This window comes from Nesoenas mayeri (assembly GCF_963082525.1).
Source record: "Nesoenas mayeri genome assembly, chromosome: 1".
In the NCBI taxonomy this organism is placed as follows: Eukaryota; Metazoa; Chordata; class Aves; order Columbiformes; family Columbidae; genus Nesoenas; species Nesoenas mayeri.
The window spans coordinates 124,845,888-124,872,033 of NC_137541.1; the positions used below are offsets into that span (position 1 = coordinate 124,845,888).

Below are 26,146 nucleotides of genomic sequence, written 5' to 3' on the forward strand. Positions count from 1 at the left end.
AAGCTTTGCCAAATCCTAAATCCTTGTAAGTGTAGAATATCGTGGGTTAATAAAGGCCCCAGGATGTGCTGCAAGTTTCCGCACTTTTACACTCTATCGGTGAATGCAAAGTTTTAAGGATATTTCAGCTACGTTCCACCAGCGTCACATGTCACGGCAGCGCGCTGGCGATTACTGAAACCGTCCGCAAGTTCCCCGTGGGCACCGGCTCACCTTTCCCAAAGGCGCTCCGAGGAGCCGGGGCCGTGCGTGCCGCGTCCCCCGGGCACCGCCATCACCCGCGGGCCGGGCAGCGCGGCGGAACCCGCCGGCCTCCGTGGGATTGACGTCGGCGCGGCGCGCCCGGCCCCGCCCTCCGGAAGCGCCCCGCTCCCCCGTCCCGGCCGTGCGGCTGTTCGCTCTCGGCCGGTGCTCAGCGCCGACACCACCGCCATGGGGGGCAAGAACAAGCAGCGAACCAAGGGCAACCTGCAGGTGGGCGCGCCCCGCGGGGCTGCCGCGCCCGTGGGCCCCGGGTACCGCGCGGCCTCCGCCGGTGGCTCCGGCGGGGACGGCAGGCGGCTTGGCCGAGAAGGGCGGCGGGGCCCGGGCCTGGGCCTCAGGGCGGGGGCTTCCGGCACCGATGGGAGGGCTAAGGCTGCCCTCCCCCTCCCGGTGCTTTGGGAAGGGGGCTGTGGGCCGCCTAAGCCCGTTCCCCGCTGGGAGGTGGTGCTGCCTTCGGGCCCGGTTGCGGTAGCTGGGGCTGGGGAAGCCGCCGCGCGTCGAGGGCGACTCCTGGCCTGGGCCCGTGGTTTAGGGGCGTGTGGCCGCAACTGCGTGGGGCGTTGGTGCGCGTTCGCCTGAGAGGGGCAAGGGTATGGGGGTGTAACAGCAAAACCACCGCGGGTGTAGGTTCAGGGAGGTACCGGTGGGTGCGTTTAGTGTATTTTCCTGTGGGGAGCCTTTAGGGTGCACCTGTCTGCTGTTCGTGTCTTGCCACCGTGTCTGAAGTGGGGTAGCATCTGTCATATGTGACACCCACTCAGGATGGGAGAAGTGTGGGTGAACTGTGTAATTGCTATGAATCTTCTCTCTCTCATGCGTCTACAGAAGACGAGGGAACACAAAGAAGCGTGTCCTTACAGCTGAGGTTTCACATACAGAAAAAGTGGCTTAATATGTAGATATAGTAGTCAGGTAAAATGTGGCTTATGTACCTCAAGAAAATCAGAAGAGTATGATGAACTTCGGCAAATTGTCATTACTTTAAAAAAGCCCAAACACAAAGCTCACAAAACAACTGTCATTAGGAAATAAAAGGTGTTTGGACTATAATGTATCACAGAGAACATTAAAACATCAGTTGGTTTTGGAATAGTCTTTTTAAAAGAATGTGCTTGACATAAATGTGAGTCACTGTTATGATGAGCAAGGTGTTGACTTAACTGGGGCAAGCTAGAATAGATGCTGAACTCCAGAACACTCACTGTAACACTAATGGGATAGTATCATACTGTGCTACATATGTACCATGTTGTGCCATTCCTCTAAATCCTTCTTGGCCCCTTTGTTGCCGGTAGTGTCCTTTTCTTGTGTGTGTTATTATTTTTTCCAATGATACAAAGAGTATTCCTTGGGAGCTGTATTGGTCCATATGCAATAACATGAGAAGAACCAGTGAAAACAGAAGTAGTAAAGGAGCATAAATGTTTAAGAATTTATTCACTTACAGAAGGACTTTTCTGTTACACTTTTTTGTGTATGTATAAAAACAATATAACTTTCCACAAGTATTAATGAATTAAAATAATTGTGGGAGAAGGGAATGCTGATTCTAAAGGAAAGAATAATTTTTTAGATCAAACTTCTATGTTTAAAGCATAGGAGGCCTTTTTTGTGAGACCTCATTTTAAATAGAAGGTTAATTACACAGTATAAATACGATCATTGTTTGAAATGCATGATGTGTGCAAAATAAAATGACTGAAATAGATAACTGATTTCTGTCCACAATTTTTGTCAGCCTTCTAGCAGTGGTCAAGCTGCAGAGCTCCTTGCCAAAGAACGTGGAACAGTGCCTGGATTTATTGGCTTTGGAACGTCTCAGAGTGATCTAGGATATGTTCCTGCAGTTCAAGGAGCAGAGGAAATAGACAGCCTTATGGATGCTGATTTTCGGATGGTGTTGCGAAAACTTTCTAAAAGGGATATCACAACAAAATTAAAAGTAGGTGTATCCTTTGTTCCCTATAATACTCTTTTGTTAGAAACCAGTACATTTTTCATAAGGATAGAAGAGGAATATATCAAGGTAACTGATTTCATGTAGCTAAATTTGCTGGAACTGCAATTCAGAAAGTATCTTGGAGCACTTAGTAAAAGGTCCATCATGCAATGCTGACAGAGCTTTCATAAATTAATTCTATAGACGCTTAATTGCAAGAAATTAATTGATTTTTTGAAAGAGTGTTGCAATGTCTGATAGAAGCCGGTAAATTACAGAACCTATGTATCTGACTTCTTAAATCATGCTCTCGATATCTTGATTTTAGGCTATGCAAGAGTTTGGGACAATGTGCAAGGAAAGAGAAGTGGAAGTTGTTAAAGGTGTTCTTCCTTACTGGCCAAGAATTTATTGTAAAATCTCACTAGTAAGTATTCAAGTATCTAAATTAAAAACTTCTCTGGATAGTTCCTGTGAAAACCTTTAAGGCAGTCTTTCTTGATATTTCTAACTGTTGGAATTACTGACTTGTTCTAGGAAAAGCATGAAGTTGAAGGAAAGTAGTGTTCTTTATTGTGGAGATGTTTCAGTATTGGCTGTGGGTGGAATCTTGAATGTTGATGCCTGGGCTCTATTTGCTGGATGGAGATAGGTATTTGTTAGACTTTTGTGTTAAAGAGATGACAAGGTATATCTTCTCATTGGAAGTTCTTTTATGTAAATTCCAGAACAGTTAAAGAGAACGTACTGTTCACTTAACATCATTATATATCTATTTGACCTAGGACTACTATCTGGCCAAACTTAATATTAAAAAACGAATCAAAACAAACCACTCAATAACGCACCAAACATTGAAAGATTGTGCATAACCAGATAGTTCATAATTTTGTGATACACTCAATATATCTCTGGAATATCTGGACCGTCTACTGTTGGAAACGTGATATAGGACAAAAAGAATAACTTTTCTGATCCATTAGAGCAATTCATAGGTATTTCTTTTGGGAGACAAGAGCATAGAAAGTCATTATGTTGTCAATTCATACACAAATAATAGATAATGATGCACAGTTTGTGTAGGCTTGTGGTTGTTTTAATCCAAAAAGTGTCTTCAGTGTTTCCTGTTTCTCTTGCCTCTCGTCTTTCTGTTAAATGTTTGTATTACATGGAAATAGAACTGTAGATAGGTGTATCAGGAAAAGGTTACAATTTTGAATGTACAACATATCAGGCATATGATGCTGCTAAGTTAGGACTCTCCACTTTTCTAGGGATAGAAAGACTTTTTTTTTGGTCATTGTTGTGTATTTTCAAATCCGTGTAGCCTGATTTATTGCAAAAATGGCTGAGAGACAGCTTTTTTTTTTTTTCTCTCATCACTTCTGCTTTGAAGTACCTGGCATCAAAGGTACATTTCTTAAACGGATAAACCTTTTTCTCTTTTTTGTTTTTTTCCTTTAACAGGATCATGATCGCCGTGTTCGAGAAGCAACTCAGCAATCTTTTGAACAACTGATTCTTAAAGTAAAGAAACACTTAGCTCCTTACTTAAAAAGTATCATGGGATACTGGCTGATTGCTCAGTGTGACATTTACTCCCCTGCTGCTTCTGCTGCAAAAGTAGCTTTCGAAAAAGCTTTTCTTTCAAGCAAACAACCTGAAGCCTTAGCATTCTGTAAAGATGAAATTCTTAATGTGAGTTTATATTTATGTACTTCTTTACAGCTTTGTGTTGAGTATATGTCAACTTTTATTACAAATTATAAACTCATCCTGCCCCAATCTGTTCTTCTGGTTAGATTTCTTTCTGACCTGAAATTTTGTTCCTGCTAATGGGGAGAGAAGGTTGAGGCAAAGACACATCCTCTTTTTTTTTTTTTTTTATGGGGTTAGAATGACTGGAACCAGAGGAATGAATATGAAGTGAATTTTCTTGTACACATTTCTATGTAATGATGCTCAGTCATCACATAATGTTGTTGGCAGATGGAAGAATGATGCTGGAGTAGTTTATTTGCAGTGGTAGAGGATTTAACACTGCTGAGCAGTGTTTCAGAGATGCTCTGCAACTTTATTTCTGACCGAGGTTAATGCTCTTCTGCCTGTCATAGACAAAACTGAGTTGACTGAATTTAAAAAAGTGAAAGTTTGCATTGGTGGCCCATCAGATGCAAACTTAACCATTTTGTTTTGTCTCAGTTTAGCTTCTTTTTACCAGAAGCCTGTTGTCATATGACTGCAATTTACAAAATATTATGCAGTTTTGATTCAAACAGTGCTACTGCTGCTACATTCAGGGACATTCAGTTAAATTATATTTGTGTTCACTAGTGTGTTTAAAATGTGTTTAAAAGACTTGACTCAGAGGTTGTGAGTTTAATTGTAGAGCTGTTTCTAAATAATGTATTGACTATATTATTCACATATAAATATTAGATTTCATGTGTATGTATGTGTTTTTTTCCCCTTAGGTACTTCAAGATCACCTTCTGAAAGAAACACCTGATACACTCAGTGATCCCCAGTATGTCAGTCTACTTTAATGTATATGGTTTAAGTCTTTGTCTGTACTGGGTTCTCTATCCCTGGAGGTAGTGGATTTAACTTTGTTTCGAGAGGCAGAATAGTTATTTGAGTCCAGATCCCAGCAACTTTCTTTGGAACTAAAGTATATATGCTTTTGAAAGTGTTATCGGTTGTCTAATTCTTGTTTCAGCTCTTTTAGGAGTAGCATTTTTGAATAGTTGGGAGATGACTTGATACTCTCTCTTTTTTAAAACCTTTTAGTATAACTTGGTAGTGTTAGAACTTATGGAAAGTTTACATATTTACATTGCTGGCATCTGAAATCAAAAGAACACAGAAAAACTGAAAACATACATTTAGACAGTTTAGAAGAGCTTGATAAACCCACTGATTTATTTATGATTCACTTTAATTTGTTTTGTTTTGTTTTGTTTTTCCTGAGAACTGTACCAGAGGAAGAAAGGGAAGCCAAATTTTTCCGGATTCTGACCTGTTCCTTGTTAGCTTTAAAAAAGTTGCTTAGCATGTTGCCAAAGAAGGAGATGCATTCATTGGAGGAAAAGTTAATGTCACTTCTGTCCCAAAACAAATTTTGGAAATACAGCAAACACAGCATGCCACAGGTAACTTTCTTATTTCTTCTTTATTTTTATTGTTTTTAGTTAAAGATAATACACTGAAGCTAAAAAGTATTAATTACTTGGATTCTACAAGAATGAACACTGTACTTCACTGAAATGCGTTTGTAACAGCCTTCAAATTTCTAAGCCTTAAACAGACAATATTGCTCTAAAATTTGCCCAATAAACTAATCATTTGTTTCCGTGTCACCATCACCTGCTTCTTGGCAATCTACCCTTTTTATTAAAAGGGACAAACTTTGTCAAAGTTCTTAGTGCTTCTTGGATTTTATTTTTTTAAACTATTTTATTGGTCTTTGATCTGCTAAGACAAATAGTGCATAGAGGGATGAATTGATTCCGGTGTTATTTTCTTAAACTTTTAAGGCGCTTTGGGGGAAACATGTCTTTTGAGAAGTATATTAAAATATTTTTTTATAAGCATTTTGCACCAAATAAGTTACTTTAAAATATTAAACAGGCTTATCAAATAATTTATTTTTCGTTATTTGTAATAATATTTAAATCTTTGCTGATGTTATAAAATACTGCATGTTGGAAGTTACAGTGACTTTAAAAGGAATGTTATAAACTACAAGTAGTGACACAGTGTTGTCATTAGACTAAAATTTTGTTTTTCTGTGGCCTTTGTCAGGTTCGCTCAGCTTTCTTTGAGGTGACTTCTGCCTTTTGCCAGTACTTGCCTGAGCTGGTGAAAAATGAAGCACCAAGAGTTTGTCCTGCTGTTCTTCTCAGCATTGACGACAGTGATGCAGTGGTGTGTCCTGCTCTTTGGGAAGCTGTACTTTATACTATTGCCACTATTGAGGTAATGTGGAAAATCTATAGGGCAGATATTTTACTCGAATTTAAGTTTTCACAAGTGCCGTTGTTCTCTTTGTAGAATTAGGAAGAACACCTTGACCGGGTTTTCTCTATGATACATAATACGAACTCTTCAATGCTACCTGCTCCTTCCTCAGTGTAACTTTCAAATATATTATGTCCGGCATGTCTGAAAATCAGAGTTGTTTTATAAGTTTAATTAAGTTAACCTGAATCCCTTCAATTAAAAGTCATTACTAATAAGTAAAATAATACTTACAACCTTTTTCTTGGTTAAAGACAGTTACAAAATTTACCTGCAGTGCGTTTTTGGTTTGCTTTCTTAATTTAATGCTCTTGTTTTGTTTTGGTGCTTGTGTTTATTTGTTTGTTTTTTAAAGTTAAGTGAAATACTGGCTTTGAATTTCTTAGCAGTATGAGTGGTGTTGCCATAGACTGGGATGCTTTGAGGGTTTAATGATGCAGATCTATTTTGTACCTCCTGGTATAAAGTGTAAAAAATTATGGGGGGAAAAAAAAAGATCTTTGTTCAGTTTACTATAAGTATAGTTATCTGGAACTATGATAAATGAGATCAGACGACAAAAAACTTTGGGGTGTGGGGTGAAAATGCCAAGGTATTTTGTAACCATCAGAAAATTTTTGAGGGAAGTTTTGAAGTTAGTGATGTGTCTGAAGTTAGAATTTTGAAATCATTGCTTATTCTTGATAATAAGAACTCAGAATTAAATACAAGACCACTCACAAAAATGAGGCATCCTTAAAGCATTATTAAAGAGAAGCCTTCAATTGCAGTTTGCTAACAAGGAAAGTACATGGATTTTAAACAATACAGAAACAGTTTTGTCACGTTAGCTTCTTAAACTCACAGGCTGAAATAAGGAGAAAGTGATTTTTAAAAACAGTGGCAAGTGAATTTAAATTTTCCAATAACTTCTTTCAGATACAACTTTGGGAGGTAAATTGAATGTCTAACTTGGGAGATCTTCCAAGTCAACATACGCTCATTTAATTTACAGTAAACGTGTATTTTTCTGCAGGACTGTTGGAGTCATGTAAATGCCAAAAAGGGAGTTCTACCAAAGCTATGGACAGTGCTTCGAGAAGGTGGACGAGGACTAGCTGCCGTGATATACCCAAATCTCTTGCCGTTCATTAGCAAGGTACCTCCTGGCATTGCAGGACCAAAGCTGGAATATTTCAGAACTTTTTTCAGCTCTGTAATTCAAGGGTATGAACCACTTTTTGTTTGTTTGTTTTTAAATCAGTCTCTTTTACGTTTGGAAATAAGAGAAGTAATTTTCTTGAAGTATTTAAAGATAACAAATTTGGCTTGAAGACATTTAAATACACATTAGTTGCTTAGTTCAGAAAAGACTGTTTTCACTATGTTATTTGAAAATAATATTTTCAAAATACTTTTAAATATCCAAAAGTAGAGTCAGTCCTTTGTGGCTGTCCCTGTCTTCTTAAACCTTCGGCCTTTTTTTTGTTTTGTTACATCTTCTTTACCTAAAGCGTTCTTATCTTTCTTTGCCAAAGCTTTGCGTTTATTCCATAAGTTTCAAAATGGGAAATTAATTTAAAAGTAAGAGTGGATTGGAAGATATTGGGCTCTTCTCACAAGTCTTTAATTATTACAGAGGTTATTGTGGATCACCATTATAATTGTGAAATTTCTTATATGCAGGAACTTTAATTCTTGGAATACTGATTTTTGAATGATTGAAACTGCTATAGTTTTTTGCCTTTTAAATACATCAAACCTAACTTTCTACCAAATCTGATTTAAATAGATGCATGTGCATTGTGTACTCAAAAGCATATATAAGTTATTTTACGAAAGACTAAACTGCAATTATTTAAACAAAAATAATTTATCAATTGACGTTGACACGGCCTTTAGCGGAGCTCTTGGAGAGGAGAGTTTTGTATGGATTGTTTTGAAAAGTGTATAGAATTCATTTACAAGTAGTAAAATGGTTGTAGTATTTATATGGTAATTTGTGTGGTCTAATTGTCATTAAAAAGCAAACAAATTGGAGTTGCTTAGACTCAAACTGACTATGATGAAACTGTCCTTTGGTTGCTTTTTGGTTTAGTTTTTCTTTTTTCTGTAGTGACAGAAAGTGACTTCTCTAAACCTCTGTGGTCTGTGTAGAAAATTGCAAAGGAGTTTTTACAAGGAGCGGAAACACTAGACAGTGTGCTTCACTGGATATGTTTCCTGTATTTATATAGATTTTTTTTTTAATGAATGCTAAAACTAGATGAAAAAGTTATTTCAATATAAGTTATATTAAATGCCTGAATTTAATATTTTTGACTCTTTAAATATGTCCTATCGAATATGTTTTGATCTGACTTTTATGAGTGATTCTGTGATTCTATATTCTCATATTGGTGCTGTCTGGATAAGAACAACATAACCAAGGTGACATTCGTCATGTACATAATGGATTTCTCAGAAGCATGGATGACTGAGTGTGCTCCCCTCTGATGTTGCCTTTCAACAGGTTGTCTAGTGAGCGAGCAATAACCAGCCCTTCAGAAAGTTCTGCGATTATAACTGCATTTATGGAATGTCTGCGCTTTGCCATGCTACAGAAAATAGATGATGATGATGATCAAATACAAATTCATCAAATGCTTATATATGACCAGGTATTTATTAGAAATACTTAATGTCGAGGGTTAAGGTTGCGGGGTGACAATAAAACCCTGGCAGATGTATTGTTAACCCCCTCTTCCCCCCCCACTCCCCCCTTTTGCCCCTCCCTCTCCCCCCTTCCACTCAGGACAGGTGATTGGGAGAGAAAAAGAAGGACAGAGAGAAGAGAGTTAAAAAAATTAAAGATGTTTTACTAATGCTACTAATAAGAATAGAGAAAATAATACAAAATATACAAAACCAATCTTGAAAGTCTCAGCAACTGCAGAGCCAGCACCCAAAGTCCTGGATTAGACTCCACAGCCAACCAGAGCTGGATTCAGTCTGTCACTAGGCCTCAGTTCACAGGGACGACTAGCAAGGTCCTCTCCTAATGTTGGCCATACGGAAAAGGGAAAAGAAGGGCCGAGATCCTTGTGATCTCCCATTTTATATGAAGTATTCACGTGAATGGAATGTTATACACAGTTGGTCAGTTGTTCCTCGTCGCCCCTCTCGCGAGATGTCCATCCATGCTTATCAATAAGTTTGCATTCCATTGCTAGGTTTTACCAAAACATGTGTCTGGTTCTCCAGGAAAATGCAGTTAATATGAAGGCTTTAGCTGACAGGCAAAATTCACTGAAAGAGAAACTTGTTTTTAACAAAACTAGGACACTTAATAACGTTGTGGGTATATTTAACAATTCAGAGTTTAAGAAAAACGAAGTTCTGTGAGAATGTACTTCTCTGTTGAAAGTTTCACTAGATTCTATGGAAAAAATAATCTTACTGAACTTAGTCAATGTTATGGGTTAACACCAGCCAGCAACTAGTACCATGCAGCCATTGAGGCACCCTTCCCCCTTACCAAGTGGGATGTGGGAGAGAATCAAAAGTGGGAGGGAGAAAACAAAAACCAGTGGGTTGTGATAAGGGCAGTTTAATAGGATAGCAAACGAAGAAATAATGATAATAATAGAATGTACAAAACAAGTAATGTACAGTGCAAGTGATGTACAGTGCAGTTGCTTACCACCCACGCCACTAATACCACATCCATTCCCGAGCGGCAGCATTTGCTCCCCTGGCCAACTCCAGTTTATATACTGAGCATGATATCATGTGATGAGGAATATCCCTTTGGCCATTTGGGGTCAGCTGTCCTGGCTTTGCTCCTTCCCAGCTTCCTGTGCACCTGGCAGAGCGTGGGAAGCTGAAAAGTCCTTGACTACCCGCAACAAACAGAACTTCAGTGTATTTCCAGCTTTCTTCCATACTAAATCCAAACCACAGCATTATACCAGCTACTAGAAAGAAAATTAACTCCATCCCAGCTGAAACCAGAACATTCTGTTTTTCCTTCCTATAAAATCATGACTTTTACTATGCAATTCAAATTGTATAAAAAAAAAAGAGGCACCTCACCTTATATATTTTTATTAAATGTTCAAGCATGGGTAATTCTGTTTTTGAAATTGCTTCCAGAACATTCTTCAAAATTATAGAATTTCCTGGTATTATAAAGAATAAAACAATCATCTAGTTAGATCACTGTTCTTTAATAATCTTTTTGTCTTTATAGCTAATTCCTCTTACTGATGCTGTACTTAAGGAGCCCAGGTTACAGAATGGACCGTTATTTTATCAAATAGCAGAAACGCTGAGCTCCTGGGAAGCTAAAGCAGAAATCTCCAATGATGATGGCACAGATGAAGTTTTCCAGAAACTGTTGTCAGATTTTTGGGACCATCTTTTAAAAATGTGTATACTTCATGTTGATACGTTGGATGCTGATGAGAAATCATTGTTTGCTCTATCTGGAATGCTAGAAATTCTTCAGAATCCAAAGAGTGCTACAAAACCAAACAACAGAAAATCTCTAAAAATCAGATTTACAGATGAGGATGAATCTGAAAGGGACTCAGAGAATGGAAAGCTCACAGAAGTGAGAAAGAGTGACTCTGAAATACAGGCTGATTTGCAACATATTTCACTTCTAAGGAAAGAACCTTTAGAGAACTTAGTCTGCAGCCTTGCTGAACTAAGTATTGTGTATGTCAATGAGCAGAAGTCAGAACAGCATTTGAAATTTCTCTCTGCCCTGCTCAACTCATTTTCTTCAAACAGAGTTTTTCAAGTACTTTTAGAGCAGGGAAATGATACAAGCTCTGCTCAAGACGAATCCCAAAACAAAACTGAAGCTCGTGAAAGTCCATCTGTACGATTTCTGCATATGAATTTAATAAGTTGGTTGAAAGAAGACTGGAGGAAAGACACCCATTTTCTGGTTGATATTTTGTACAGTGTGCTTAATTGTTGTAACAGTAATGATGAAAGGAAAATCATTCTTGATGATTTAACGAAGGTATGAATCTTGTACATTTTGTTACTAGCTTTTATCAGAGTGAGTACTCTTTTTGTGGGCTGTGGTTGGTTAATCACTTTATTTTGGGGTTGTGGAATGGAAGATATTCTATGTGAACTTGAATGTTCAGTGTAAGGAAGGCAGATTTAGGAAAGTTTGACATGTCAGCATTGGGGTGAAAGGTTATGACATATGGCCATTTGTATATGGTATAAGTCATTAAAAAAAAGTACATCAGAATTTCTCTGTTCTTTTTTATACACTGTGCTTTCATACGAGTCATCAGTGGCCTTTCTTACAATTACAGTCCCTTATTGATCTGTATGGTAAAGACTTGGAAGCCAAAAATAATATAATCAGTAACTTTATTTTCTGCAGAGGTTAAGCAGAAGTTGCTGTTTCAGTAACAAAGTTGTAAACCAAACACTTAAAATGATATTAAATACTTCCTATTCAGCAAATAATTTGTTAAATATTATAGTATTTTTTTTTTCTTTTCAGATGGATCTGCGATGGATTATTTTTCTCCAGTTAATTCAAAAGGTGCTTCTTAAGACTTCTCTGTGTTTTTCATAGCTCTGAATGTTTTATTAGCTTTGAGAGTTACATGCGTCTGAATGACTTTTTAAAAATTTAAGTAGTAATAATTTCCGTTGTTTGAAAATCTTGTAATAATAGTTTCAGAGTCTTGTTTGTTTTAACTGCATTTCAATCTGGAGACAGAAATGAAATAATGATACCAGACAAAGGCATCTTTGTCCGTTCAGTTTTTTGGTCAGATTTCCCTTTGAGACAGGGGGATTCCCGATTTATTTCTGGTCATCCTTTCTAAGCTGGAGGGAATGGAATTGGGTATCAGACCAATAATTTAAATGATTATTTCTGTCATAGCCCTTACATCATGCTTACAAAGAAAAGATAGTTTGCCATTTTTTCATGTGGGATGTTGAGAGACTGACATTTAAGTGATTGCCTGGGTTGAAATATAAAGTTTATTACAAATTTTTGGACAAGAACTCCCAGCACTTGATTTATTATCCAGTGCGTTGACCGTATTATCTTTCCTCACATATACTGCATATTTTAAGCATCCTCCATTTTTATGATTTCATAACTTACGATGGCTTATTACCAAAATAATGTGTTTCTGATTTGTGACCTTGCATTTCTTTTTAGACAAATTTAGATGCTGTAAATAGATTTTATGTTCTAAATAGATTTTATTTTGGTCAACCTGGTCATCCAGAAGTTGTCTTTGTAACTCCAGTGTAGGCATTCCCTGGGCTCTATAGTTGGAGAAAAGGAAAAAGAGCTTTCAGAAGGTGACTTCTTTCACTCTAAAGTAGAGGTCTGACCTAGCCATAAGTTGCTGTCCCTGACCAAAAAGAAAGTTGGCGGGATTGTTGCAGATGTAAACACCTAGAGACTTCTTGTTTATGACAGATGATATGGTTCCTACTCTGTGTGTGCAAGTTTGACGTATTAATCTTATGTTTAGTTAGTAATAAAAGTTAAAACCCTCAAAAGTTTATTAGAATTATTTTCTTGTGACTCAGGCATGCTCAAGCACAACAAAACTTTCCTTAGTCTCTGACTGGCTGAAAGGAGATGCACTTGGAGAAAAACTTGTAATGCTGGCAGATGACCTCTGTCACCTGGGTTTAAAATCTATAGCCCCTTCATCGGAATCATCCTCTTCAGAAAGGTGGACCCTCCTGAGTTTAGTGTTGTCACAACACATAAAAAATGGTAAGCATATTTATTCTTTGGAGTTCGTGAAGTGTAAATACCTCACTTATGCTTTGTAGAGGGCTGAAAGGAATTTGAGATCTTCTAGAATACTTAATTTATGACATGTAGGCTTTCTTATGTTTCTGGGTTTGTGTTGTGTGGTTGGCTTTTTTTTATTTTCTTTTTTTTTCCTGACCAATTTAACAATATTCATTTTAAGTTTGTAAATGCTGACTTGCAGCAGTGACATTGCAATTTGTTTGGTCTGCTTTGCTAAACAAAATTAAGTGTTTAAAGAACAGATTCAGATTTGTGAGTCTGGAAAACTTCAGGAAAATTTAAGTAAGTTTGATTTGTTAGCTGGTGTGCTGTAAAATATCTGAAATTTACCTTAAAAACTTCTCGTTCTTATTCTACAGAGTTTAGGTATACATTACACTGAAACTGCTTTGCACTTTATTATAATTAATAAATAAAACCCAAATCAGTACATATTAATATGATGTATTTGAATGATGTTTATAATCTAAGCAAAGCATGCTTTTTCCTCTCCCCAATAGAATCTTTGATTGGTGAAACTTTTGTTGAAAGGATTATTGATAAACTTCAAGCAGCTCTGTCAAAAGCTAAGGATCTTTCTGAAGCTGGAAATACTGAACCATCAGTATCTTTCATCTGCGATGTAGCTTCAAGCTTTTTCAGCTCAGTTAAAGGGTGTTTACTGATGCCATCCTCTGAAGACTTGCTGCTTACCATCTTCCAATTGTGTGCTCAGAGGCAGGATGCTACACACTTAACAGGTAATTTTGAAAAACAGCTTCAACCAAACTTTTTTGTAGTTGATTATTAAATCTATATTCTTCTTTTTCATGAAACAGATTCAAGGATATAGTAGAATATTGAGTTCACAATGAGCACTTGCAGCTGTAACTGACATCAAATTTTGTACTTTAATTTACAATGCTGGTAGTTACTACTACACATCAAGTCCTGTACATCTTTACAAGGATTTTCAACTTTTTTATGTTAGTATCCCTGTGCTTCAGCTATCTTTAAGGCTGTGGTATTCCACACTTTCTAGAGTGTTACAAAAATTATTTAAGGTCTGTGAACTACCAAGAATGAGCATTTTTTTGCTCATTCTACAGTGTGTGGTTCCTATCACAGTATCACAGTATGTTTGGGATTGGAAGGGACCTCAAAAGATCATCTAGTCCAATCCCCCTGCTGGAGCAGGAACGCCTAGGTGAGGTCGCACAGGAACATGTCCAGGCGGGTTTTGAATGTCTCCAGGGTAGGAGACTCCACAACCTCCCTGGGCAGCCTGTTCCAGTGTCTGTCACCCTCACTGAGAAGAAGTTTTTTCTCAAATGAACAAATGTGTGCGATCACTTCATTAAAGATACAAATATTTATTCTGAAACCATTTATATTGGTCAAGTTGCTCTGACAAATTATGATCCACCAAATTATGATCTCCACCAGCATCTCATTTTCAGACTGAGATCCTGATTTATGTTCTTTGAGTGCAGAATTTGAGTGTGTTAAATTGGTATATGCATTTACTGACATAGATACAAGGGAAATGTTGCAGTATTGTCGTAGAAGACTAACCTGAAACCCCTTGCTGCTTTGCAAATGAGTATTGATGGTGTGAATGTTCAGTATTTCAGTACTAGAGAGATCTGTGGTTTTGAAGACCGTATGAACATGTTGTAGTAGATAACAGAAACATCACTTTTACCCTCAAAATATTACCTGTGTGTCAGAGTTAATTTAAAATTGCTCTACAATAAGAAATGTGTATATTTGCTCTTAATAGTTCTTGCATGTAACCACATGGAAAAGAGAATTCTTTTCCTGCTCTAGGACCTTTACACATGTTTGTTACTGTAGGTTGTAATTTTAGTTTACCTGTTTGTGGTGGTTTTGCTTGTCTTTTTTTTTTTCCCTACAATAGATTTACTTGTATGTAAATTAAAACACACCTGGATGTCTGGTGTAAGTTCACTTGTGCGTCAACTTCGGAGTATGCAGAAACAGAGTACCTTTTTGCATAAATCTGCACTGTGGGTCAAGAATCAAATTCAGTCTTCCTCTTTGGATGTTAAAAGGTAATTATAATGTGTATGTCCGTTTTGTAATATATTGTTCTCCAAAACAAGCTAAGATCAGTGCTATACTTTTCTTGATTTAATTGGCATCTGTCTTACTGAGAGTTTTTTGAGCCTGCCAGAGGTGAGGACTGTGGCATAGAGCATAATTTAAAATGCCATTGGTATAGCATGTATATAGCGTTGGTACAAGGTATATAGCATTGGCACTGTCCAGTAAAAGCAAACTGCTTTATTTTACATTGATACAAACTTGTTTCCAGTGTTTTGTCCTTTTTTAAGCCTTCAGGTTTTGATCTCTGCGGTTAGTGATTTGTTGTCTAAGCTTATAGAAGAGGATGGACAGTCTGGATATCTTGTGGGAGCTTATGTTGAGCATGTCACGCCAAGCAAAACTGAGTGGGGGAAATTGCACGAGTCTCTCTCCACCGAGGTATGAAAATGATAATGGAATTGCACGTGGTAGTCAACCTTACCTCATGTCTGTCCTTCAGGGTGATAAACATTCTTTATTTTGACATGGCACTGCAGTTATGAATACGCGTATGTCTGCATAAAGGTTCTTTTCAGCCTCTGTCCATGGCAGAGGACAAAATCTGTATGTTTATGGTCCCATCCAGTACTACTAGAGAAAACAAAAATCTATGAAATTACCCTTCTCTGCATGGAACACTAAGAACTTACTTTACAATTCAGGAATTTTGTCTGACAGAGTACGCATCATGAAGGTGTTTTTAAGTTAGTTCTTCTGTAAGATTAATTTTGTGAAAGGCACAAATATCTGCAGAGAAACATGGTGTACTGACTGTCAGCAAAAAGCTGATATACATAGAGTGGAAGTAGTGAAGGACATAAATTTCCTGTCCAACCACCAACCTTCAGTAACCCTAGTATTTCTTGTAAAATATATGGAGTTCTATAGATACATATTTATTTGAGTCAGCAATGCAGCTTCAAGTTACTGCTGTGTATTTAGTTTTTTTTAATATGCTGGAGTGTGTCATCCTAACCCTTATGCTTTTGGTGTTAATTCATATCTTTCATAGTTATTTTTTAATAATTTTGAATTTTCAAGGTTAAACAGATCATAGCTGTTCTATGCACCATTAAAATATCAATTATTTGTACATACTCTTTTTATGCACATATTACAGTGGATACGCAAACCTCTTTTGGAAGGACGGCTTAGTATGAATTGTGAGCCTTTGGGATCATGTGTCAAGCTGTGTGGCACAACTAAACTTCCAGGCCATCTGTGTACTTCAGCCTTATTAAGTAAAATGGTGCTACTTGTATTGGAAAATGGCGTAGTCCACGGAAATGATGATACAGAGAGAAAGAAAATTGACAATATAAGTAAGTTACAATGGTAAAACTTCAAGGAATTTGATTTTATAGTAGTCGTAACCTGAATTGAAAATGAATTAGGAAATGAGTAGTTAAGGTTTGGCATATAGGTATGAGAAATCATTCTTTTATCTTTTTTTTGTTTCCTTTTCTTCTCTTGAGTTCACCTTTAAAAGTGTAAGTGTGCATAAGCATAGTGTTTATATTTCTAGGACCTTTTGTGATTATATACATGATATCTCAACAGAACTTTGAATTTGGAGAAGTTTGAATTTACAGTGGCCTTCGAAGTTGTTCATTGCCAAAACACATGATGGTTTGTCATGAGCGGGCAATAGGAACTGTATCCATGCCATCAAATAAATACCCTGGGTGTTTAGCCATGGTGTAAAGATATTTTGAGGCAGCAATTTTTGTTAATTCCACCAGGTGGAATCTTGTTTCTTTTTATTTATAGAATGTTCAAATGAGAGCCAGCATTATCGAGTTAACAATTCTATCTCTGAAGGTCTCACCATGATGAAAAGTGTAATCGTGTGGGGCGGGTCTTTGTAAGCTGATGAGGAAACCATATGCTAACTCTTAGCATCAGTTCATTTTTTTTTCTTTCTGGACTTAGATCTTGATTGCCTTGTATTTAAAAAAAAAAGAATAATAGAGAGGCGTTAGTTTTTGTCATCCTTGATTTGCTTTAAAATTTCCTCAACATCTAGAGTAGATTATTGCTGCCTTTTCTTTTCTTGTATTTTATGATGCAATGGCAAATATCCAGTTCATGCTTTGAAGCACCTAGGATTACATGTAAATGGCATCTTTTAAATGTGTTAAAAACATATTTTAAACACACCCAAATAACCTTGACCTGAAACTTCTTGCTAATACACTGAATATATTCAGCAGCTGTTTGTAAACAATGACTTTTGTTTAATTAGTTGCAGAGCTGTTGTACTCATTACAATGGATTGAAGAATTGGAGAATCCTCCTTATCTGCTTCTGGAACATCTTCAGATGTTAGAAGAAATGCACATCACATATGAGAAGTTCGGTACACTTAGTAATACAACCAGCCTTCAGCAAACCATATTAGATAGGTATGTAAGAACAAGTAAAACAACCCTTAACTCTATCTTCATATTTTGCATTGTAAAGAGTATTAAGGGCCACCATATTTCCCTATGTATATTGATTCAAACTTCATCCAAATGCTTTTGTTGTGAACTGTGCATCTATATGTATTAACCAGGGTCTGTCTTCTTCTTTGAAGATCAGAGGAACATGGAAGACTCTGGTCATTAACCATGGCTAAAGTGATTCGCCTGGAAAACTTTGGATCCTCTGAGTTGAAGAAACCTTTTGAGACAACAGAAAGGTATCTTAACACCACTGCCTATAACCTTTTAGTTTATGTTGCAAATGTTAATAATGTTACATGATACTGATGAGTGACATCTGAAGACTGAAAATTTGGTAGTAGATGGATGGGGTGTGTAAAAGTGGAGCTTAGTTTAGTGTGGGGGATTACATCATAGTACATCATAGAATACTAGATCATTATGAACCAATTGACATTTTGTTTAGTAGTTAAAGTTTTGGGTTTGTCTCATTCTTGGTTTTTTTGCTTGTATGAATAGGTTTCCGTCGTTAACAGAGGGCAGATTGCATACACTTCAGTGTCTATCACCTCTTTTGACTGTAGAAGAAAACAAAACACTTGTCTTACACTGTGTGAGCAAACTTTTGACGTGCCCACAGACAGAGCTTTCCAGTACTGATGGTACGTTCTTACCTCAGTCCAATTAATTAGAATTAAATGACATTATTTTGCAATAATTTTGCTTTTAGATAAAACGTTGTAACTATAATGATATAATTTTCCCTAGAAAGAAATGTCTTCTCAGTTTGCATATTCCTTGTAGACTGTTTGGCATAATAGTTTTCTGCCTTAAGGAAGTTTAAGCTATACTGCCTGGTTCAAAATTAGAACTAAAGGACTCAGGCTGATATTGTTAAAAGAATTTTTATAATACTCTACTTCTTGTTTGGTCTATCTGATTTAAACATGTCTGTAAATATTGAAGCTTTCAATTAGTCATTTAGGCTTTATACAGCATGCAGAGTATTACTGTTGTCAACTGGTAGTGCCATGATTGTCTCAAGATGTTTTAGGAAGAACTCTTTCACAGTTTGTGTATAATTTTTGAGTAGTTCTTCCAGTGCATGGGATATAGCGTGCTGAGTCAGAAATACTGTACGTACACTTCTAGCAGTTTTTGAAACATTGCTTAGATGTGATTGAGATGTATTGCAATATTGTTTTGAACATTCCTTAGCCGACCTTTTGGTTTTCAGAGACTTGTTACTTTCAAGAAACTTTTTGGAAGTACTTACACACAGTCCTTCTAGATATCTGAATTAGACATCACTTAAAGAGCTTTTTCTTTTTTTGTGCTTTCTTGTGCATATTTGTATTGATTGGTCTATATTAAAGCTTGAAAGTTGTTTGTTCTATTTTTTAAAAGAACTATGCTTACTTATCTTGAAAAAAATATCTTGTATTTTAAACTGTGAAGTTATGTACCTTGGCAGTGTCCAGGTTTTCAGATGAGTTCTTCAAATGGATGTCCCCAAAGTGTGAAAATTTGCGTTGTTAATGTTGTGCAGCGATTGAGAGGAATCCTGACTCTTTCCACTGTGGTAGTTTCCCTAACTCTTTACTCTTCAGACTTAGGCCTTCCTGGCTTTCTGAGCAAACTGGTGAACTAACTGAACGTGTCTGTGAAACTTTAAACAGAAAATGTGAAAAAGAATGCTCACCCCTCTTCTGCTGTGGAGTACTCTTGTTTGTAACACTGGTCTGCATTTTCCTTTCTTCTGCTTCTCATTTTCTAGGTATTCCTGAACAGACAATATATACCCAGATTTTCCCACTAAGTGTGGCGTAGGTTGTGGTCTTACCATTCAGGTTTTAATTTTTTTTCAGATCAACAAAATGCTGATAAAGTTCTTGTAGATCATTGTGCTACTGCTTAAGTGAAGTGAGTTTTTTGTTTGTTTGGTTTTGCTGTGCATAAATGGTACTTTAGCTCAGTTCTTTGTTATCATGCTTGGAAGAAGTGTTTTCCAAGGAATGCAGATTTCCTTAAAGATGGAGAACAGTACTAATGCAATGGTAGTACTTCACTCTGAAAATAAAAATTAACAGTCTTGCAACAATATTGGAATTCACAACTCAAAAGTACATTTACTTAATCATCTGTCCAGATTATTGCTTACCATACATTCTAGCAGCATGAATAGATTTAAATCTGAGCAGATATTTTCCTTTTTTTTTGTTAATTGTATAAGCCAACAATCTTACAGGAGTTTTTAATTGGTTCAAGGGTTTTTGTTTTGTTTTTGTTTTTCTGAAGTTTGTGTTGGGTATGGTATTTTTGAATTAGCAATAGCATCTCTGGATTAAGTGCTCAAACAAAAAAGCCGAGGTATTGTCCAAACTATCTTATGACCTTAATGTTCAGATAAAACTGTCCAGTCAGCTGGCAAACATTCTAATGTTTGTTTTATCTTGATAATTAAGATGTATTGAGGATGATATTATTGTTATGTTACAGGGCCATTTGGGTGTCTTTCCATTTTGAACTCCTGCTTGAATGACAGAACTATTGTTGCTGATGATGTACTACCTGGAATTCTAAATATCATAATGTCTTGGAAAAATGATAACGAGGACAGCTTTCTCTTTAGCTGGTAGGTGCATTTTTGGGATAATTTGACTTAAAATTTCTAAACCAACAGTTTAAAAAATACAAAGTGGTTGTTAATTCAAAATCAATTTGTAAGTTATAACCACCATCCACTGTTCTAATGGTACTTTTATAAGCCTTTGTAGAACTGCATCTCTTGGTTTAATGTACTTGTCTTTAAATATCCAGTAACTCATACTGAAGAAAATTATCCAGGTGGTTGGAATCTGGGAAACCAGGAGTTTTAATAGTGTACCTGGATGCCAACTGTTTTCAAAAGCATTCAGAACTGACCAACTTTTGTAGGTGTTGCTGGATATTGAGTTCCAAATTTTGATTGCTTGTTTAGGTAGCAGAATGAAAACTTGGATACCAGACTTAGGTGTCTGGTTTTTAGAATTCTGGACCTGAAAATGTAACTTGGAAAGCTTCCAGCAAGGAGTGGAAATATACTGAGGTTCATTTGTATTGAGTATAGTGAGAAAAATCCAGGCAAAGTCTTGAAATAATGTACACTATTCAGACACTTGAGGGCTTATATTTTAAGTTATCAGTTTTAAAAAGAACTGATTATTTTTCTTGCATTGAATTAATTAAAATTGCTAAATTTCATAATTTATGTAAGTGTATTACTTGAGTGAATATGTAAATTGTCCGATATTAGGAATTTGTTTAAGTTGCAAATGAGCAAGTAGCTCTGATAGTCTGTTTTGGACCTGTTGATTGACTTATTTATACTCGGCGGCTAATGTACTATTCTAACTGTGAAAGACAAGAGTATCAAAAGCACACAGGGCAGAGCCTGGTGCATGACTGATTTGTCCTAAGAGGAGGAGTGAAAGCAAGAATATAAATACTCGTGTCTACACCATGAAGATATGTAAGCTGTAGTTGTATTTTTATTGCAGCAATCTGAAAGAAACGAGTGCTCAGTTGCTTGCTTTCAACATCGAGGTGATGCGTTTCCTTCCCTTGCTGCTGAAGTATCACACGACTCCTTTGGCCGATAATGAATGGGACTTTATCCTGTGCTCTATGCTGGCTTGGTTAGAGGTAATACGGGAGAGACTGTTGCTAATCATGGCATCGCAGCTTCCAACAGGATCCCCCTGAACCTACTGAACTGATGCAGGGGACGGGGAGCAGCTAAAAAAAGTAGGCTAGAGAATAACTACATTTTTATAATATTACTGATGGACATTTCATCCTAAATCTTTGAAAGCTCTGTGTTAGAAGTTCACACATCTGTTTACAAAGTGGAAGAGTTGAGTATCAGGATGGTAGAGTAAAACCTTGTAGAAGCTGTGCCACGCAGCAATTAAATTTGGACAAAGATGCATGAGGATTGCCAAGAGGAATGGAAATCAGAGTGCTCCTAACAATTCTTACTTAGAGTTTAGAACACAATGGTCTTAACAAATTTGTCTTTGTTTTGTCTAATATGTGTGTTAACTTTCTAGTACTTTAGAGTAATTATGAATATAAATAGCTGGGTACTCAGCATTGCAAAGATAACTTATTTTAAAAAGCATTTGTATCAAATGTTGAAGTAAAAAAAAAAAATGAACTTCACCTACTGCATGAGTGCTAATGTTGCATCTCCACTTTTGATGTACTTACCTTTTATATTACTCTCTGGATATGCAGGGACATAGTTCTCTCAGCTTAGCAAACATTTGACACAATGTTAAAAAGAATGGCACAAAATCCTTTTTCATTGAAGTTTGACATAGGTCATGTGTGGCTTAAAAGCACAAGTAATACTGTGTCTCTGGTTTCTTTTTGTGTATGGATATGAAATTACCTCCCCTTTTAAGTAATATGATGTTACAATGTTTAGTGATGTCTTTAGTTAATTGGAGAGTAATTTTGAAATGTGTCTGCTATAGGTCTCTATGTTGAAAAATAATATCCCTTTAAGACCAAAGTCTAATATGACATAGAAAAAATGAACTGAATGAAAGCAGTATCTGTATTTCAATATCTAAATAATCACATGAAACATCAAAATTATGTTCTAACAGGTCAGTGCAAACAGCTGACTACTTTATTAATCAAATAAAGATAGAATCTCTCAACCACTAGCTTTTTTTTTTTTTAATAATTATAGCGCCCTTTGTCACTGCACCGTTTCAAGGGCAGGCTGGGAACTTCCATGTGGCCTTTCTTGGTCTCAGGATTAATCTTACCTATACTCTATGTCCCTCAAAACTGTATTTTTTTTAAATAAAAACAAACAAACAAAACCAATCCAAAACAACAACAAGAGAAAACCCACAAACCAACAAAGTTGTGTGAAAAACTTGTTACATAGATTAAGTGCTTGGGAATATTTTTTAATATTTACTGATATTTCTTTTGGGGGGAAACTCATAAGAATAAAAAGGAGCTATGTTGGGGAAGAGTAAATATTCTTCTGATTGCCACTTCAATAATTTCCAGTTTACAATAGTGTGTCACCAATTTCCTTTTGCAGTTTGGAAATACAAGCATGATATTGGTACGGCTTCTGTGTTTGGGAGAGAAAAGTGAGAGCACTTCAAATGTCAGTTTTGGCTGGCTTGGCTGCACAAGTGCTCCAGATAAGCTACATTTCAGTTTGAGTCCACTTGGTGGCAGTTTATTTCTGTCATTATAAAGGTCATATAAGGGAAGGAATCCAGAATTCTAAATGTTGATGAGACTTGGAAATTATTTTCAGCAAGTTTTACTAAAATACAGGTTATATTCTTAAACTTCTTTCATTTTTCTGCCAAATCAGTTAAAAATGTTTTTTTACAATTGATTAGTCTTTGAAATTAGGCTTTCTGGTGTATACAGGGAATATGATGCTTGAAAATAAATGTATAGTTAAGAAATCTCCCTCTTATTTTTTTTCTTCCTAGACAACAAGTGAAAACCGTTCGCTTTATCATGTCCCGCTTGTGCAGATTTTTGCTTGTGTCAGTTGTGACTTGGCATCTGCCCTTAGCACTTACTTTGAAGCAGCAGCTCCTGAAACTACTGCAAACCTTCCTGAGAACTTGATCAGTGAATGGAAGGAATTCTTTTCTGAGGGAATTCACAATTTGCTCTTACCTTTGTTGGTGAAAGTCACAGGCAAGTATATGGCAAGGAGGGTAATAGCTGTCAAGCTATTCTGAAATAGAACTTGATGGGTCATATTTTGAATTTATAGGAATATATGTCTTATATATGTCTTATAGGAATATTATGGCTTATAAATATATATATAAATATAGGAATATTATGGCTTGTAAAACCTCACTTTTTTGGACACTTATATGCTAATTAGTAAAATAACTTAACATTGCACTTAAGATTGTGATTTAAGATTAGATGGATTCTGATAAGAGGAGTCTGAGTTGTTTCTAGTAATGCATGTTTATGACAACACCCATGCATTCTATATCACAACTTGTCTTTCTCTCTTTTAAATAGGAGAAACCGAAAATGCATCTGAAGGCTCCTTTCAGAACTCTGTGTTAACGTCTTTGGGTGAAGCTCTAACGTACATCTCGAAGGACCAGTTGTTAAACCATAAATTGCCAGCAAAGTTTGTTGCAGGCCAGAAAACAAATCTTCCAGATGAACTCCAGACTCTACTAAATACATTATGTCCAATGTTGCTTTTCCCAGCTAGACCTGTACAGATTTCTGTCTACCATATGTTGTATAAGTAAGAATCAACAAATTTTCCACTTCCCTCACCTCCCCTGCAACCCTCTATTATTATTATTATTATTATTATTATTATCATTAGTGTGCTGTAGAACATCCATTCATAGATGTGTTTAGCAAAATCATGTTCTGAGAGAAAATCTGTAAGTGGGTAATTTCTGTTCTGTATTTGAGAACATTATATAAAGCTATGTATGCTAAATTTAATTGTGAAGGTAGAATAAATATATACTGCATTACTGCAGTACATGAAGATACGATTTTATTTTCTGTACCATAGTTACATAGATATCAGTGCCATAACTACAAAGCATTTTATATTTAGCCTCTACTTAAATGCTCAGAGAACCCTAAAATGTAAACTGAAGTATTTCAGGTTTGATCTGGGTCTCACAGTATCATTAAATAGTATAACCTTTTTAGTTTCACTAATTTAGACTAGAAAATGAAGGAACTGAATAAAAATGTGTAGTATTCTTGTGAACTTTTAAAATATCTCTAATATCTCTATCTCTCTAAGAGAGAATGCAGAATTTGACAAGTAGTATGTGCATTTGTTTGCTCAAAATGCAGATTGTGAGGCAGATGGCTTAAGCATAAGAAGCTACCCTTTCACTTATACTGAGGCATAATCTTGCAATAGCTTTATTTTGAGATAGAAAAGTTTATCATGACTTGGGAAGTGTAAAAGGCCTGGAAAAAAACAGAGCAAAGCAACAGTTGTCATTCAGAAACCAACTTTGCAATGGTGACATGTCTTTTAAAGATTGTGTTGTTATTAAGGAATAATTACCATTATTTTATTTCCTATCATTAATGTTGACATTGAGCAAAGAAGTATGCATTGCATATATTTAAAACAGTTAAAATTGAATCTGATTTCTTTTCCATGTTTCTATAGATTAATGCCGGAATTGCCTAAATTTGATGATGAAGATCTCAAATCTTATGGTGACGAAGAGGAGGAATTGGCATTGTGTGTATTTTTTCCTCACTTTTTTTTTAATGGTTGTTTTTCAGTATTTTTAAAATGTGTTGCAAGAGCTGAGATTTGCAGCAGACGAGTTAAAATGAGGTGTTAAAAGAAAAAAAAATATGTGGCTATGACAATAGGGCCATAAATATTGAAAATACTCAATATAATTGGCTAAGTCTGCCTCTGTGCTAAAACTGGAAACAATATTTGCAACTGTTTTCTTGGTACAGTTGCTAAAGTGTAACATATATATGCTCTACATTGTAAAATCTTTACAGACTGATCTATTTAGCATGTGTTCAGCTGCACAGGTAACTTCAGTTTCTTGAACCTCCAGAACTGACCTCGGTGTTTTATAGTTTAAATCTGATAAAGTCAATGTTTTGAAGAGAGACTGTGGTGAATGATTTAACCTTATCCCAATGATTAATGCCTTTCCTTGCTATGGAGCTGCAAAAGGCTTTCTAATCCAATGCCAAAGCCTGAACCCAACACATTCAGTGACGAGGCGATCCATTGTTCAGTTGCTGCTTTGTTGGTGTGACTCGACAAATGAAGCAAGCAAGCAAACCAGCTGTCCATGATGCTGGTTACATCAGCTCAGCCATAGACCACTTTCAGATTAAGTGATCAGGATTCAGTTTATATTTGTCTTGCAAGAGGTAAAAACACAAACTGTCCATTTCAGGAAAAAAAAAAAAAAAATTAAATCTAGTACTAATGTGTGGATCTGAAAGTAATTTTTCCTGTAATAAAAGGCCCCTTTTATGTTCTACATTCCTGACTTTACTAACAGGTTTCTGGAAAGCTGTGAATATAAATGCAGTTAACGCTTTGCTCAAGATTTGAGTTTACCATGTCAGATAACATTTTTCCATAGATCACCTCCAGCAGCTCTTATGTCTGTCCTGGCCACTCAAGAACGCTTGCTAGAAGACATCCTGGAATGCATTCCAGTGGGAGAATCTGCGGTAATTCAACCCCTGAGTGATGAGTTCTGCCTTGTTCTAGGATATCTTCTCACTTGGAAGTTAACCTTAGCTTTCTTCAAAGCAGCTTCTTCTCAGGTACATGTTCAGAGTCTTTTCATTTTAACTGAATATCTTAATGTGCTTATTTGATTTGAATCTTGAAGTTTCATCCAGCCTTTGTATTCTTTTAGTTATGTATCTTCCTACCTCTGATTTTTGTGGAATTAGTGAAATTCTGAAAGCATCAATATAGACTTAGGTTTCTGCACTGCAATAGTCAAGGATGGTAATGTTAGAGTACAAAGAATTAGGATTAATACATGATTTTTATTTCATTTTCAAACAAGCTTGCTACATTTTAACACA

The 26,146-nt window shown here is 36.4% G+C and overlaps 1 protein-coding gene across 2 annotated transcripts in view; it reads left to right on the forward strand.

The window, feature by feature from the left end:
* The first annotated feature begins 363 nt into the window (after positions 1 to 363).
* LTN1 (listerin E3 ubiquitin protein ligase 1) overlaps positions 364 to 26,146 on the forward strand; it is a 31,974-nt gene continuing 6,191 nt past the window's right edge. Inside the window, exons 1-25 of one of the 2 annotated variants that reach the window (XM_080343582.1) lie at positions 364 to 474; positions 2,003 to 2,206; positions 2,532 to 2,630; positions 3,671 to 3,901; positions 4,678 to 4,730; positions 5,175 to 5,355; positions 6,008 to 6,181; positions 7,239 to 7,429; positions 8,715 to 8,862; positions 10,434 to 11,216; positions 11,718 to 11,759; positions 12,773 to 12,965; positions 13,508 to 13,747; positions 14,908 to 15,061; positions 15,344 to 15,494; positions 16,216 to 16,417; positions 17,341 to 17,500; positions 17,674 to 17,778; positions 18,041 to 18,183; positions 20,021 to 20,156; positions 21,061 to 21,205; positions 23,038 to 23,251; positions 23,594 to 23,831; positions 24,735 to 24,809; positions 25,690 to 25,876. In XM_080343582.1, coding sequence (XP_080199708.1) covers positions 433 to 474; positions 2,003 to 2,206; positions 2,532 to 2,630; positions 3,671 to 3,901; positions 4,678 to 4,730; positions 5,175 to 5,355; positions 6,008 to 6,181; positions 7,239 to 7,429; positions 8,715 to 8,862; positions 10,434 to 11,216; positions 11,718 to 11,759; positions 12,773 to 12,965; positions 13,508 to 13,747; positions 14,908 to 15,061; positions 15,344 to 15,494; positions 16,216 to 16,417; positions 17,341 to 17,500; positions 17,674 to 17,778; positions 18,041 to 18,183; positions 20,021 to 20,156; positions 21,061 to 21,205; positions 23,038 to 23,251; positions 23,594 to 23,831; positions 24,735 to 24,809; positions 25,690 to 25,876 — 4,491 coding nt within the window. In that variant the 5' untranslated portion in view covers positions 364 to 432. The remainder of the gene's footprint in view (positions 475 to 2,002; positions 2,207 to 2,531; positions 2,631 to 3,670; positions 3,902 to 4,677; positions 4,731 to 5,174; positions 5,356 to 6,007; positions 6,182 to 7,238; positions 7,430 to 8,714; positions 8,863 to 10,433; positions 11,217 to 11,717; positions 11,760 to 12,772; positions 12,966 to 13,507; positions 13,748 to 14,907; positions 15,062 to 15,343; positions 15,495 to 16,215; positions 16,418 to 17,340; positions 17,501 to 17,673; positions 17,779 to 18,040; positions 18,184 to 20,020; positions 20,157 to 21,060; positions 21,206 to 23,037; positions 23,252 to 23,593; positions 23,832 to 24,734; positions 24,810 to 25,689; positions 25,877 to 26,146) is intronic. The other variant, XM_080343583.1, reaches the window with a different exon arrangement.